Source organism: Protopterus annectens, chromosome 8.part0 (genome assembly GCF_019279795.1).
Source record: "Protopterus annectens isolate FY-2018-M chromosome 8.part0, PAN1.0, whole genome shotgun sequence".
NCBI classification, from domain to species: domain Eukaryota; kingdom Metazoa; phylum Chordata; order Ceratodontiformes; family Protopteridae; genus Protopterus; species Protopterus annectens.
In genome coordinates, this window is record NC_056741.1 from 886298567 (window position 1) to 886316073 (window position 17507).

At 40.0% G+C, this 17507-nt stretch overlaps 1 protein-coding gene across 6 annotated transcripts in view; it reads right to left on the reverse strand.

The window, feature by feature from the left end:
* LOC122809137 (plasma membrane calcium-transporting ATPase 3) overlaps positions 1–17507 on the reverse strand; it is a 4021470-nt gene that overhangs the window by 70498 nt on the left and 3933465 nt on the right. For 2 of the 6 annotated variants that reach the window (XM_044080411.1, XM_044080410.1), the window contains one exon: positions 7369–7522. The exons of 3 other annotated variants lie outside the window; for them this stretch is intronic. In XM_044080411.1, the coding sequence (XP_043936346.1) occupies positions 7369–7522 (154 nt within the window). The remainder of the gene's footprint in view (positions 1–7368; positions 7523–17507) is intronic. One more of the 6 variants, XM_044080412.1, reaches the window with a different exon arrangement.

Sequence of the window (17507 nt, forward strand, 5' to 3'; positions counted from 1 at the left end):
TATTAAATCCATTAACTCGTCGAAGGGCGGAGTTACCCAGGAGGTGGAAGGTTGAGCCCCAAAAGCCTTCAGTAACACCGACTCATCCTCAGTAGGGGCAAGGGACTGCCAGTCACCCCTCTGTTTAAGAATTTCAAGGATGTCGGCGAACGAGACATCCTCCGAGGAGGACCGTGGGGACCCCTCTGACTCATCCAAGTTGGTATCCGATATCAACGATTCCTGTGGGGAATCAAGGTGCCTCCTCTTGCACAACCTCTTCCTCGGGACATCATCAGAGGGGACATCTGGTGAAGCTTCCAAGGAGCAGGGTTCACCCTCTGGGGTTGACTGAGGCTTTGGGTCTCTACGCTTGGCGGGAACCAGTGGTGCAGAGACAGAACATGGACCTTTCGGGGAGGGAGAAGAAGAATCTGACGATGTGAAAGTTCTACCAGACAAGACCTTCCTCATGGTTTCAAAGGCACCGGAGCCCCGGGCTGAGGGTTCCACTGGTTCCGAAGAAGACGGTAGTCTCCCTGGGCCCGGAACCACGGGCTCGATCCAGAGGACGGAGCCGAACTAATCTGTGCCAAGGCACCGAGGGGAAGAGTCGGAACTGAAACTTCGGTTCGACTCTCCCCCCCAGAACCGAGGAGAGATTGTCGGCTCCGAGACCCCTCGATGGGTACCGAGGGTGTCGAGGTCAGTGGAGCTGAAAGCACTAAAGAAGGCTTCGGCCCCGGGGGATCAATGATCATCAGATCCTCGACTCCCGGCTCCGATGACTCGACAGGTCAGTGGAGCTGAAAGCACTAAAGAAGGCTTCGGCCCCGGGGGATCGATGATCATTAGATCCTCGACTCCCGGCTCCGATGACTCGACGGGTCTCGAAGGAGGATCAACAGATGGGACAGGAAGGGCCTCAAGCTTCGAAACCAACTGGGACGAAACCGCAATCAGTTTGGATAAGGCCGTGTTCTCCATCAGTTTCTGCACCACTCAATCCATATCGGTGTCAGACAGTCTGGAGGAACGGGTCGAAGGGGCCGAAGAGGTCACCGAGCGAAGGATCGATGAAGGGGGTATCTCTGACACTGGCTCCAAGACCTGGACCTCGACTCAAGGCAACATCTCGGTGCTCGGCTCCAAGGTCTGTGGAGCCAGCAACCGAATCTTAGAAGAGGTACTCGGAGCTGATGACCTATACTTTCGAAGACTTCGACCCCTTCGAAGACTTCGATGACTGGTCTGTATTTCCAATGCCTCCTGAAACTCCGGCTTCAGGAGACCTCTCTCAACCAGTTTCCTGCGTCTCTCCATCATCACTCTGCCACTAAACGAGTGGCAGATGGAGCAATCCTCCTGAAGACGGAGGGGGCCCAGACAGTAAAGGCAGGAAACATGGTTATCAGTTGTGGACATTTTCTGTCCACACTGGCAACGTTTAAAGCCACATTTGGCTTTTTCCAACATTTTTAAACCCAAAATAGCAAATACAACTATATGTATAAAGTATACAAAACTACCACTAACACACACTATAATAACTTTCAGTTAACTGGAGAAAAAAAAGGAATTACCAGTAAAAAATCTGACAGAGCCCTAACAGAAAAAAGGAAAAAAATGGCCTAAGGCCTAGGAACAGCCGCTCCCACAACAATCTAACACTAATTTAAAACAACACACACACCAACACTATACTAATACTAGTACTATGTAATCCAATAATAAAACTCAACAATTCTATTTTAGTAAGATATATATATATATATATATATATATATATATATATATATATATATATATAGATATGAAAAATATGAAAAATACTGGCCCGAGCTCTCACTCGACGAGACCTGTTGCAGCGGCAAACTAGATCTGGGGTTAGCAGCAGGGGATCATGGGATAGGGACTGTGCCTCGAGCTTCTCTTAGATGCAGAGCTTGGAATGTGGCCGACTCGGAGCTGAGGGATCGGCTCCGAACCCGTGTGTAAGAACAAACGGCGAGATCGAACAACTTCACATCATATATTTAGATCCCAAAGGGAATTGGTGAAGAATTGTAACACACTGAAAGTACTGTTAATTTGAGTGATTATAACAATTACCAGCAATCTAAAGAAACTAGTTTGCAGATACAGCCTGAGGTAATTTCATAGTACAGCAGAAAAGCTAGGATGCTTCTGTAAGCTGCTTCTGTGAGGCCTGCATTTGCTGTTGAAGGTTTACTACAGTGAGCAATGATGTGTTTCACATTTCTATTTGAACTCAGATTTCCACTATTCTTCAACAAGTGCTGAGGGGGCTTTAACATTCATGTGAACCACCACTAAGAATTTAGATAGGGCTTTAATTTAATGTCTCACCAAAAGCATGACACCTCATAATTGCTGAATCATCCTCATGTTGCACTGTATAATATCAGTATTAGAACTTGAATCCAGGAACTGGTTGACAGAACACAGGAACATACAATATTCAAGCATTAAAAGTCAATCTGTCAATTGACTAACACTGCTACACCCACAAACTTTCTACCTTGACAGCACTCACCTCCCAAACCTTCTACCTTCATAGCCCCACCCCTGATCACTGCTGCATGTACGCAAGATGAGATTCCACCTTCTAGAAACTCTACCTTAGCTTATGTGTGATGGCACTTTTATTGAGTAGGGAAATGCTGGCACCATGTGCTTAGGTTCTGATGTAGTAATGCTACTTTTGGGGAAAATGCCACACTGAAATACTTTTACAGGTGATATATGATGCTGTCAGTCTTCTGCAGCATTCCTAATTCTCACAACTGTAAAGTAATCTGAAAAATATGAATTGTCTGAAAGTTTTCAAATCCATCATTTGCACTAGGAGAGATTATGCCATTTCCTCTTTCTCTTGCTTGTGTTTATTAGAGTAGAAGAAGCAATTACAATAAAAGTGATCAAAACAAAGACAAGATGTGAAAAAATATGGAATGAAATCAACTAACAATATATAAATAAATAACTAAATAAAAAAAAAAGTTTGAAAAAAACGTCAGTGGCTGAGACTTGAAATCCAGAGGATAGGAGAAAATAGGTCCATCCATTACTTCTTCATGTGATCTGGAACCTAAAAAGTATTTGACTTTTTTATGTTTTTCATTGTCAAATAAAATTCCATGCCAGGAGCTGTACAAGTTTAACATCTTGCAGCTGTCCCATTGCTTCAGGCTGTATCCAGCAGTAACAGACTTGAACAAAAAGCTGTACTGGATCAAATACCTCAAGGTATACTGCTTATTTATTTAGTATATTTTACATCTCTAAACTTATTTTTACATTTCATAAAATTGTGTCTCACTTTAATAACCTAGAAATCTGTATATGCAGTTAAATGTTTTAATGGTGTGACTGGATTAGCCATGGTTTCAGATTCACATGCTCAAAATAAATAGTTTCAGGAGCACAGAATACATGTGCAAGGTCAGCTCATATAATCTCTACCCACTACACACACGGCTGTCCTGATGATTGTTATCTGCCATTGGCAATACCCATTCACTTCCTGCAAAGCTGAAAGTGAACACTACTGGGCTATAGGAATTTCTGGATGGTGCTCCACCTGCATGATCACTATCAGAAACTGGGAATTGAGTAATGCACAAATGTACTAAAGTATACAGCTAAAGCATACAAGTGAGTAGCTGCCCTGTATGATGTGCCTTATTCTAACATCAAAATGTCCTGTACAAAACCACTTAATGACCATTAAGTTTAAAGCTAATCTCTACCCGAATCTGGCTGAAAGAAGAGCTGGGTTGTGTGCCATTGACAATGAGTCACCCATATAAATGTATATCTATAAGAAATAAGCCATGCAAACTTATCAAACTATTCAAGTATATTTATCTGAGTAATTTCCCCCTTCCCCCAACCAAGGTAACAGTAACACAGATACAACCAGTAGCTTTTATTCTTAGAAAATGGTGTGTATATGTTTATGAGTCATCTTGAACTGGTCATTTACTTTTCATTCCCACTTAAGCGGGTCTGTCCAGCTCAGTTCTATTTCAAGGGCAAGGGGGTCTTGTTAAAGCCTGAAACAAGAGTTCAGTTGCCTGGATGCCAAACCCTACTGGCCCCCTCCTCTGTTTTCTCTGAACGACTCCTGAAGAAAATGAGATTAGCTGTGATGAAGGGAAAAATGCTGTTAATGAGTTTTAGATACAAATGTATTTTTATATGTGTACTGTAGTAAACCAGGTTGTCATTTTGCTGTAGAACACTGAAAAAATAAAATAATCAGATTTGTCATTCAGCAAGTGTGTGGGCTTTTATACTCGAAGGTTTACACTCAGCTTTGGAGTTCACATTCATAGCAGACAAAGATAAAATCAAGTCACATGTACAGTTTTAGTCTTTTCATTACCTTCACAAAATGCCATATTCTCTCTGTATAAACAATGGAGATAACCATTTGACTAACGTATTAATCTTTCTGCCAGTCACATCCTAGCAGGACATTTTCAGAAAGATCCAAATGTTATTTACTATCCTTTTATCTTCTAAATGGCTTAATCATATAATGTAACCAATTTACTTACTCACCTAAAATGTTGTCTTGATCTATGTTGGGAGAAAATGTTAAACTACTGGTGATCGTGAAGTTCTTGCCCCATTGCTTTTATAACAACAGTCTCTCAGTATTTTATAATACTGCGTGCATCTGGCTGCAGAAAAGTCTAATGTTCTGGCAAACTATGGGTACAGATCATCCCAGAGGAGTATCCGACATTTTGTAAAAGACATGGTGCACACTAAAAGGAAAGTGGTGTTGTACTTCTTCTACTAACACCCTCCAAGTTGACAGTGCTCCACTCTAGGATCACCTTGATTTTAAAGTTACAATAATTGAATTGGGGAAGTGAGTGTGTATGAACTGCTTGACTCTTCACTTTTGAATTCCATCTACTATGTCTGTGACATTATGTGTGATACTCCATCATTTTGATAGTAATACTTATTTTCCTCAAAATAGCAGTCAGGTTTTCCTTCAGCCACATGACTTGGATTTCCGTCTTTCTCATGTTCTTCTAAATTAAGTGTTTAGTGTTTGTAGCCTTATGTGCATTTAATAGTATCCTTGTAAAGCAGCAAGTTGCCCAGGTGTTGCTTTTTAGGCTGGAACACATGAGCAAAGGTATAACTTCTTCAGCTCATAAATTCAGAAAGACCCAGTTATTACAAAATAATTCCTATAAAATAGTAGACTTGACAATGAAATATATTTATGACCTGCAAATTTGGTAGACCTAAAACATTTTCTGTGGCTGAATTGCCCATTGTTAGTACAAGTAACCAAAGCTGCTTACCTGGGGAATCACATAATTTATAATGATTAAAGCCCAAAATGCAAAAGGTAGGATTAGCACTGTTAATGTTCCAATCCATTCTTCTTACATACATGAATGAGTGATTCCATCTGATTTTTATAAACAGAAATGAGAAGGTAAACTGCTTAAAATTGAAATAGATGAGCATGTCAAAATATTCAAACTCTGATAAAAAATATTCTTATTTTCGTTTCTTCTTCATGACAGTCAAAACCAGTTGATTTGAATATCTCTCTACTCTTAACTGACAGGGAGATTATGCCAGTGTTGGGCAGCATTTTTACACTTGCTCAAACAGCCATACATTATGTGCTCACTATGAGTTTATAAATCAAGAGACACAGGTGGTAGATTAATTTAATGCCTACCATGGGCAATGTCATAAAAATGATTTTATAGTCTTGAGTGTGACCTTTCATTTTACCTTCCTAACATGTTCATCTGATAGTCACTTCTATTGTTCTCTTTCAGTGATGCCACCCATATTTGTACCAGGACTGTTCACTAGTATTATAGATGATCTGGGAAGAAAGGAATAAAAATAAAAGGATTGCTGTATAAACTACTGTAAAATAGTCACAATCCATGTACCCTCCCTTTGGTGTCACTGCAAACAGTAGTAGAGTACAACTCTGTACACAGACTGCGCAAAGTAGTGCCAGTTATTAGTAAAATACAATATAGAAGGAACAATCAATTTTTGCGCCTAGTCTGAACTTGAGGTTAAAGGCCATTTTCTATCCCCAGAGCCAAGGAAGACTTTGGGTTACCCATGTTGTAATAAATAAACTACATTTGGAAAAGAACAGTCTTGATGCTGTGAAGGACTATGAAGCATTTGCTTCATTATCTCTCTCTCTCTCTCTCTTTGCTCTGTTTCCCTGAATGTTAAGGTCAAAAGTCCTCACAGCTTACATTCTGAAAGGTGGAGAGATATAATTTGATAAAATTAATTCAAAATTAATCTATATTAATTTGCTTTAAAAACTAAGCATAGCAAAGATAAATAAACATAAAACAAAACCATCTCAAATTCCTGAAATGGGCATCACAACAGCTGATGTGTCTAGGCCCCATTTTCTACTATTAGAAACTGTATCATCTCCTTTTATATTTCCAGTCCTGCTAACATAGTAGGAGATGTTGCCCATCTCATTTAAGGCCCCACTTAAAGAGGCTATAGGTATTAAGATGAACAGATTAGGCATGATAGGGCTATTCTTACAAAAGGGATGGAAAAGCCCAAAGCAGATGAAAGTGTAAACTAGAAGAAGGAAATGCTTTATCATGTAATAAGCTTGCTTAGGTTCTAACATTTTATTACTTGAAATTAACATAAAACACTTGGCAGGAAACAATATGGCTGCAACAATAATATTTACACTTTCTGTGCTGTAAGAACAGTAAGTGTTTGCAGTTGATGGAATCTAGTATATAGTTCTAACATTCTACAGGGTGCACAATTATGCTTTAATAACTATCACCACATCTATTATGGGGTACAAAATGTAGCTAAATAGATTCAGTCACCTAAAACTGTGCTTAGTAACCATTAACTAAACACCATTCGGTGTTTTTCTGCAAATGAAAAATATTCAAAAAAAGGTTAACAATTGAAAATAGATTGTTTTTCTGTCCACTGTTTTTATAATACATTAACACAGCTATCAGGTGGCTAAAATTTGTTAAGCAGGATTCATAGTTTTCTTACCATTTTAATAATTGTTACAATTCTGTTAGGATGTGCTGTTTATTAGGGAGAAAGACTGCAAGAGAATATGGCTTGTAAAGCATGTACCACCTTGACTAATAAACAAAACAAAACAAAACAAAACAACAAGCACAAACAAGACCAGACCAAAAGAAAAAAGAAAAAAAATAATCTTGGTGAGCAGATAAAGCAACAATAAAAGACTGAAAAAGAAAAGAGGAGAGCATTTTTTTTCTTTTTTTGTTCACTTTTTTGCTTGTTTCTTTAGAGGTTAATTACGTGCAGTAAGGAAATCAGACTCACTCCCAGCAGCACAGGCAGCATTGGCAGCAGATAGAACTACGTGAGTGGGGGTAGAAATATTGGTTACATCATGGAGTTGACTGAGGACTGAGGAGCGTCGACGTACGGCACCCTGAAATGAGCCACTTCTCTTAAAGGTACTCACTACCTCCATCTGTAGGAGAGAGAATGAGATAACAATAGTTTTGCTGTAAAACTGATCAGAAGCAAAAAGTTAAAGAAAGATGAAGGACCTGTGTCGAACAGAGACAGTGTTTCTCCTGGGATAAGGACACAGCCTCATTCTGCAGAAAGCTTTGAAAGTCAAATACAGTAACACCATGTTATGTACAGTTTTTCATTCATTCCACCATTAACAATAAGCAAATTTTACATTTTTGGTGCTTAGCCCCAGCACATTTATACATCCAAACACTCCAGTGACCCATCTGGTCCTTTGTTCTACCTGGAATTGACACTTCATATCATCCTGTGAGGATCTCCATTTTATAGGAAATGCCTTCCACTAATCTCACTTTATGTCAGTGCAGTAAAAGCAATTAGTGATACAGATTTTTCTTGTACTGCCTAACTTCCCCAATTGGTCTTTTGTTTAGACATGCAGTGCTTAATGGCAGCCCTGATGTGACATTTTCTGCTATCAGACAGGCCAGTCACATGAGCCCAAAAATGAGCCTCTTGTTCTCCACCACCAGTAGATATTCCTGTAGTGGAAAACCTCACTCCCATGTGAAGAAATAAGGCAGCCAGTCTCTGGCCTTTCATTCCTCTCTGTCCTGGCTGTCCCTTCATGCTCTAAGCCCATTATTCAAACCCAGATCACCTACATCTCAATAAGAGCTTTATTTATGCCAGTGAAGCTGAGTGATGTGATCAGTAGCTACATACATATTTTGGGAGTGATTTCTTGTTGACTTTTGATACACATTAGGGGCTTTCATAGCTACTTTATAAAAAGTAAGGTGTGTGGCAATAGCCACTGATGTGAAAAACTGGCATACTAACCTGTTCGTGAACAGCATAATATAAAGCACAAAACGTAACATGTTCCAACCAGCCTGATTTAGACATACTGCCTGTTTAGTTGATAAACACAAGAAGTAGACCGATAATCAAATGTTCTGGAATATTTTAGGCAACGACTGTACTTATTATGAAAAAACAGAGCCATTATTATATTTAGTATGCCAGTTATGGAGACAGGACAATTTGTGTGCAGCCTTTAAAATACTCAATGAATATTAAGTGCAACACAGATATCAGCACAAGGTTATTAAGCATTATTATAATCAATCAAACCTATCTTGCTGCTGCTGTGTTTGCTTAGGTAACAGCTTACAGCAAATGTAATCTAACCATTATTTTCTCCAACTGTTTTACAAATATGAAGTGGAAATTAAAACTTTCTTTCTATAAGCAGGAATATTCATATACAGGACTGGGTTACCATTTGTTTTAACTAGACAAATCTTTTTTTTTTAAATACAGCTGGATATCACTGTCATGTTTATGCAGTATACGTGCAAATATACAATCCATCTAAGAACTAAAGTCTTAATTCATAGCTATCTCAAGTGATGAATCAGAGGTGCCGGAGTCATATTGACAAAAATAACCATCCTTTTGAGTAACTTTATTTTATCTTTAATTTCCCACAGTCAAGCATTCCAACACTCACCATCATTTATGTAGGGAGATCATCAGATAGCTTAGCAAGGGTGCTCAGGCATCTTATAGAACACAATAAGCTGTAGGTGGTCTGCAAGAAATTCAGTCTTGAGTTTAATCTGTTTCATTATAAAAAAGACAAACCTATGCAAAACACATATATGCAGGCACAAATGGCACAGAGCTCACTGAGAAATTCAAAAATCCCTCCAAAGACATATGGACCCACTTCAAATTTCTCCTCAGAGTCTCTGCAAAGTTCTATCATTTGTTAAATGTGTACACTGTAACACAAAGCAACCATAGCTGACTTCTTCAATGGTATGCTTTAAATTCCTGTTAGGCCTTAGCTGCTGCACTTCAGAAGCAGTACAGCAAAACCTGTGCAATTGCTAGAACTCAGAAAACATTCATAAGATCACTTCATTTCTCAGATACACTAGCCTACACAAATGGTATCCAGTTAAGAGGATCTTGATTTTAACAAAAACTTAAAATAACAAGCGCCTATGCCATCTGCCTAGAGTGGTTATGAAATTAAAGCTTTAATAACGTGAAACATAAGTTATGTACTTAAAACAGCATTAGATTTAGCCAGTTTCTGTCTGGACACTGGAACTGATGGGCTGATCACCCCTGGTGTCTTTATCTTCATAGCAACAACAAACTTCTCCACCCGATCCCATAATGCCTTGGTCCCTTCTGAATTTCCCAATCATGCGAATATAGACATGGTCATAGCTAACTAGAAAGATTACATTCAAAATCCCTAAGCAGAAATTAGGACCTGAGAACTAATAACAAGGTCTTTGGTGTTCCTCTAGGTTCCTCTGGACACGACAGTTTGGAGGGGGTTAGGTGGGTGGTTTGTCCCAGTATCTAGAAAGATACCAGCTAAATTTAATGTTCCAGTAAGTACATAACTTAAGCATTTATACTGGTCATGTCAGGACACTGGAACTGATGGAGAGATTCTCCTTGGGAGGCCCAAAATAACAAAATGTCTCAAAACACAGGCTCAAGCTCTAGATAAGATGTTTAAACTGTAGTTGTTTGGCAAAGCTAAGATAGACCTTACAGATGCAGCACAGAGTTCTTCAAAGGGTGAGTTTCTCAGGAAAGCTGTGGATATAGCTTCAGCTCTGACAGTATGTGCTTTTGGTTTAGAAGATAGGGACATATTGTTTGATGTGTAACAAAAGGCAATACAATCAGACATCCACTTAGACAGAGTCACCTTAGTTACTATGTGATCTTTTTTTAAGGCTGGAAAAAGAGATGAACAGCTGGTCATCTTTCCTGAAAGCTTTTGTCCTGTGAGGGTAAAATCTTAATTGTCAGTGTACATCTAAATAATACAGCTTACATGCTCCTTTATTAGAATGATTTGGGAAGAACACTAGAAGATGAACGGTTTGGTTCAAACTTAACTGACTGGCAACTTTAGACATAAAGGATGGGTTAGTACTTGATGACACCCTGTCTTCATGAAAAAATGACAGAGAAATTTAGATAATAAAGCCTGCAATTGTGTAGACTTCAACAATCAGTTTCTATAAGGTCCTCTGTCCAGACACAGCAAGAGAGATGAACAGCCTAAAGGCTCTGCCTCAATGGTGCTGAGGGGTGGAACTGAGGAAACATGGACCTTTCTATGCAATAAGACCAAACTGGGTCTCCTCTGCACCAAGCCACCCTGGGCCGAAGCCATCTGCAGTGGTCACATCAGTGCCAGTGCTGAAGGATGGCCATTGACACCAACAGCTGTCACTGGCAACTCTAGCTCTGGGGTTACCAAGGGGGCTTTGGAAGTGAAAGGTTGATCCCAAGAGCATCATTGTCAACAATGGCCCTGAAAGGGTTGAGGCCATAGTCGGCACTGGGTGCTCAGCACTGGGGAGGGGTCTGTATTGACATCAACTGAACTAATGCTTCCACTGAGTGCATCAGCACTGAAAAAAGAATTTCCTCAAAAAAAAAAAAAAAACTGGCATGAGATATCTCGCTGTCAAGAGCCAAAACCAGCAGTAGGGTACAAAGAGTCAAGAAGGTGGCTTGGAGCTATTCTTTTACTGCCCTAGACAGAAAGGATGCCAAGAGGACACCAAATGTTAGCCTTTATAAATGCTGACACCATTGTCCCAATCCATTTGTGTGATACTCCAGAGGGGCCTAGAAGAACAGAAAAATGCAGATGAAGCAGGGAGTGAGGAAAGAATGCAAGTAAGCTCCTACTCCAAGGAGAATCTCCCCATTCTCCTCCTAAGAGCAGCGTCCACGGTTCCCAAAGACTCTTGTCAAAGAGAAGCTGATGTGCATAGATTTACCAAAGTGCAATGTCCTTGTTGAGGTGAAAAGGTTACCATTAGCCTTGGTACCTTTGCTGGGAAAAGCTTCTCCAGGACGGACATGTCAGACTCATATATTCTTTTCTTTTTTTCTCTCCTCAGGACAATCAGGCTTTAAACTGCCACTGGCTCTGGTCTTTCCTTATATGCAGGTACTTACTAGGCTATTGATCTGTGTGGATCTTAAGAAAGCCTAGTCTTAAATTCCCATGGCAGCTTTTAGCCCTTATATTTTGCATAAGAGTAAAACGGAAGTGAGCAGAACAAGGATATGTTGGGACATCTACTTATTGCCTCTTTCCATGAGGGACATGGATGCTAAACCAGGAATGAATTTACAGTTTCCCATCCACTCATTCAAACTACATTTGAATAGAGTAAGATAAGTACTTTGCTTTATGTGGAGTGGAAGGCAGCTTTATAGAAGACATATTCTGTTATACATACCTATCCCACCAGCATGTTCTATTTATGTTGCAAAAGGGATTGAGATCCTTTGAGTGGGTGTTAACTCTACAACTGGACTTAGAAATGTGTAACAGGTTTAACAGACGAGGCTCCATAAGCCAGACAGAGGTCACTTCTTAGTCGACTGTGTGATACCGAGAAGAGGGATAAGACTTTGAGGCAGTCTGTATTGTTTTTGTGATTCAGGACCCTGATTTTTTTAATGAGAAAGCATTGTGGTCACACCAGTTGTGACAAATGTACGGATAGGTACATATCAAATGGGTCATTATATTAAATGATCATCCTGATAAGAACTGATTACAGTGGAATGATTACATCCCTGGACTTGAACGGCATGCCTTTAGATATACACTGTGTGATGAAAAAGGCCCTTATGTAGGATTTTGGTCTCCCCTGGGGAGTTTATGATGGCAACAAGTTTACAGTCATCTGCAAACTTGTTTAGCCATAAATCCTTATCATTTGCTTTGACATCCAAGAAGTAAATGTCAAACAGAAGTGGCACGAGGACTGAACCTTAGGGTAAACTGTTAGTGACTGGTCTTTGAGGAAGGTACAGACACTCATCCTAATTTCTTGGGTTCTATTTGTGAGCTAATTTGCTATCCAGGGAGTTACACAGAGATTTAGATTTAGCAGGGGGAGTTAATTTACAATACCAGAATGTGAAATGGTGTTGGATGCTTTTGTGAGGTCTAGACATGCAGTGTGTACTGATCTGCCCTCATCCACTGCTTCAGTAACCTCCTCCAAGAAGTCAACAAGGTCAAGCACGAAGGATCTGCCCTTGACAAATTTGAAATAGTTTGTGCCAAAAGAATTTGTAGGTTATCAACATACTTACTTATTCATTTCATTTCAGAATATTCTTTTATAAAGCCTGACACATGAGGCTTATCAGGCTTATGGGTCTTTAATTACCTGGGTCTGTTGATGCCCCACCTTTATGCAAGGAGATGACTATCCTCCATTCATGTAGCACAAATCCTGTTTGGAGGCTGATATTAAATAACATCTGTAAGTGGTCTGACAATTCATGTTTCAACATGACCAGTAGGCAGCCCAGTATGTTATCTGGCCCCATAGAAGTAGTGTTCTTGGCCTTGGATAGCACCTTGAGGACTTGTTATTGGGAGATATGAGGAAGACGGGTGTAGATGCAGGTATGTGATCTGGGAGTACAGAAGGGAAGAGGGGTGAAGTTTGAACTAAATTTGTCTGCTAGAAGACTTGCTATATTCTCTGGGTCTGACTGTGTGATATCATTTACTACTAGCTCTGTGCAGTGCTCGGCATTGTTTGTGAGATTTCTAACATAGTTAAAGATAACTTTGTGGTTATCCTTCATCTGGCTGGCTATTTTTACTTTGGTTGATTTGACCAGGATCAAAACTCTTGTTAAGTTAAGCAAGAGCATTACTGGCATCTTGACAGCTAAATTCAGTTTTGCAAGCAAGCCTGTTTATATCAGAGTTCAGCCACAGTGGTTTATTTTTTAACTCTGGCATTGTATTTACTTCTAAGGGGGCAGATACATTTATGCTGCCATTTACATGTGCATAAGAATTTGGTGGTAAAGGATTCTGCATAAACAAAGGGGTAATCAAAATGAATGGGGCTTTTGAATTTAGCCAAGTCATCACTCAGTTTTAGTAAATTAACACTGGCATAACCTCTAAATACCATGGTAATGGAAGATACTTCTGGTTTCAGTTTTAACATGAGTTTGACTGACTTGTGGTCTGAATAGGAACAGTGAGGGAGTTACAACTGGTGGTGAGCAAAGATGCCCCATATTGATAAAGAACAAGTCCAGGATTTCATTGCTCCTGGTCGGGGTGCAAACTAACTGGTTCAGAATGTTTGTATTGATGAAATCCATAAATTTCTGAGCATGAATGTTTGAAATTGTGTAAGTCTCCCAGTTAATGGATGGGTAGTTGAAGTCTCCTAGCAGAACGGTGCTTGGCCTATTGTATAGCAACTCCATACTATTTAGGTATGAAGTATGGGCTGAGGGTGGTACAGAAGGGGTCCTAAAGCTAGCTATGAAATCGTAAGGAGTTTTGTTAATAGTAAGTTGGATGTGAGGAATTTCTAGGTTTTTATCTTGTCTAGTGAACCTGGTGGTGAAGTAGCTTTTAAAAATATTGAAACACTAATGCCTTTAGTGCCTTCATCTAATGGGGGGGGGGTGTGCAGTAGGCACTGAAACCCTGCAATAATTGAGTGCTCTCATTAGTCCTGAATCAGGTCTCTGTGGCAATGCATATATTGCTTTTTTCCATGGTAAAGAGTGCTTGTAGAGAACAGAGGTTTTTGTTAAGGCTCCTAGCATTCAGCAGCAATATCTTTATGTTATCTGGATTCTGTTTTGCTATGTTGGAAGCTTTAGAAGACTGACATTGCCTAAAAAGGCATTATGGGTGTGGACAAGGATTTAGCCAGTATATGAAACCTCTGGGGGATAGGTGTAGGCCATCCCTGGCAAAGCAGTTTGGACTGTCTGCCATCTACTTCCAGGTTGAGATGTATTGTATTTCGTTAGAATGACACCAAAGACTAAGACAATTATTGAAGTTAATAATCTTTTGTTTGTATTGTGGCACCATTCTTGGTAATGATAGAATGCTACTCAATGCAAGCTTCATAACTGCCTCAGACACATATGACTTTGTCACATGTGTACTTGTGGTGCAAAGACTTGAGTGTATGAGCAATGTGGTAAATCCTGGCACCAGATCTGCAAACCTCTCTTTGCACAGCCTGGTGAGTGGTACATTGGTGTGTATCACTATGGAGTCAGCGACTAGTATTTTGGAATGTGTGAAGGTTTGCCTTATAGGCTTTTCATTTGAGTCTGTGACTTGTGACTCTTAGATGTAGGTTTCATGCTGGGTGCTGCATGTGTTGTGTGCTTGTGTGGTTGCTGAGGGTACTTATTTATTTATTGGCATTTTTTAACCAGGTTGGTCTAGCTGAGCTTGTGGCCCATTTTCAGTGGAGACCTGAGGAGAAAAGCTCCAAAAAAATGCAAACAGTTTACAGAGAATCAAGCATTTGAGTCAAAATATGGTCAAAATCAGTTATACAAGAATGTTAGACTGACAAAGCAGAAATGCAAACACATGATATATACATATCAATATTTTTACAGACTAAAAAATATATTTACATATTTACAAAAAGAGTTAAGTCCAACAGTATTGACTATAGATTTTAATAAGTATCCACAATAGTGGAGTACTTAGATGTATGTGGAGGGACTGAAAAGGTATATAGTAGGGTTGTAGGGAGCTTAAGTAGGGGCTTGACAAGGACATATTTTACAGTTGAGTAGATGAAGTTTGACTTTTTCTTTAAAGTGGGATGGGTGAATGATGGAACAAATGTCTCTAGGGAGTCTGTTCCAGGCTTGGGTGATGGAGTGTTTATATAGGAGTTAGACAGCTATTTTTTTTGGGTTGGTAGGTTTTTAGTAGTTGCTGATTAGAGGTATGGAGAGTCCACGGAGGAGTGCAGATAGAGATGAAGGAAGAGAGAGCAGGGCAGGATGAAGGTTTCTAAAGAATGAAGTGTAACATTTGAAGTTGTGACAGCAGCAGACGATGGGGGAATTCTAACCAGTGGAGAGTATTTAGGGCAAGGCAGTGATGTGTATTGTAGTTTGTGATAAATCTAGCTATCTTGTGGTAAGTTTGTTGGAGTTTGTTTAAAGTAGTAGTTTGGATGTTGGTGAGTACTGGGCCAGCATATAGAAGGGAGGGGAGGAGAAGATCTTGTGCAAGGGAGAGTCTGGCATTTGTAGTTAGAAATTTTTTGTTGTGATACAGTAAACCGAGTTTCTGATGAGTCTTTTTTATACTTTGGAGGATGTGCAAGTTGAATGTGAGTTCACCATCTATGATGGCCCCAAGGAGTTTAGTGTGAGCTTCAGGTTGGATAACAGTGTTATTAGAGGAAGTAATAGTAAAGATGGATTTGAGGTGGGAGAGAGAGAGAGATCAGGTGAAAAATAATAAGAGTTTGGTCTTTTTATGGTTGAGAATGAGATTCCTGGACAACCACTGTTCAGTGGATAGAAAGGTCTGTTGAGTAAGAGTGTGCAGACTGGAGATATTGTCTGAGATGGAGATGAGAGTCGAGTCATCTGCATATTGGATGAGGGAGGATTGTTTACAAGAAGTATAGAGAACATTGGTAAAGACATTAAATAGGAGAGGACCCAGGATGGAACCTCGTGGTACCCCAGTTGGGACAAGTATGAATGGAGAATTGGAAGAGAGCCATTTAACAGATTGCTTCCTGCAGGATAAGTAACTGGAGAACCAGGCAAGGGAGGAAGAAGATAGCTTGAGATCTGCAAGTTTAGACAGCAGTAGGGAATGGGAAACTATCAAAGGTTTTAGAAAGGTCAAGGAAGAGACATGATATGAGTTTGTTATTGTCTAGGGCCTTGGCAATGGTATGTGTAAAGGATAAGAGGGCAGCAGTTGTGCTGTGGTTGGGACGGAAACCATTCTGAGTGGGAGTAAGGAGGTTATACTGGAGAAGGTAGTTGAGTAGTAGTGAGTGGATACATGTTTTGAGAATCTTAGAGAGGGGAGAAAGAATAGCTATAGGTCAGTAGTTAGATGGATCTGTAGAGTTTCCACCTTTATGCAGGGGGATAGTGAAAAAGGATTTCCATAAGGTAAGGATGGTGGATTCCTGAACAGATATATTGATTAGTATAGATGCTGGATAGGCAATGGAGTCAGCAGCAAGTTTGAGGAAGGTAGGAGGTAGATTGTCAGTGAAGGGAGAGCAGGGTTTGTGTTTGTGAAGAAGAGATATGATGTAGGAAGTAGGAAATTGATGTAAAGAGAACAGTTGTTTGTTAGAAGGATTGGGAGGGGTAGGCAGAGAGCTTGTGTTACAGGTGGAAGGTATGAGTGTCTGGATGGTTTCAATAAAGTGTTTATTGAAAAGAGTAGCAGTTTCCAAAGGAGATATATTTGGGTAGGGACAGGGAGTTGAAGGGGAGCCTGGGGTGAAACTTTTGTTAACAGTATACCAGAACTTGCGAGGGTTGGATTTGTTATTGAACTGGGCACAGTTATAAAAGGACTTTTTGTCATTATTGGTTTGTTTTTTGTAAGATTTCTGAGGTGTCTATAATTATGTAGCAGAGGTAATTCCTTTGTTTTGATCTGGGCTTTCCAAGCTCTATCTCTTTTTAGCATAAGGGATTTAGTTTCTTTTGAAAGCCAGGGAGCATAACTGGGTTTTATTCTAATCTTCCTACAGGGAGCAAGGGAGTTCAGGGTATTCAGGAAGATGCTACTGAACCTAGTAACTGCGCCACTGAGAGGGATTTGTTTAAGGATGGACCAGTCAATGGTGGATAGAATAGAGTTGAATTGGACTACATTAAAATTAGGGAGTTTTCGGCAATCTCTATAAAGGTGGGATTTGGGGGGGTTTGCATGGTGTATCTAATGACTGAGTTGGGGAGGTGGTCACTAAGTTGGTCTGGTAGGGTAGTGGGGTTGTGGTAGTGGTGAGGGGAGTTGGTGAGTATCCAGTCAATTATGGAGCTGGAAGATGAGTTTTTATGGAGATGGGTGGGCGAAGATATCAGTGGATGGAAACCATGCAGGTTGATGCTGA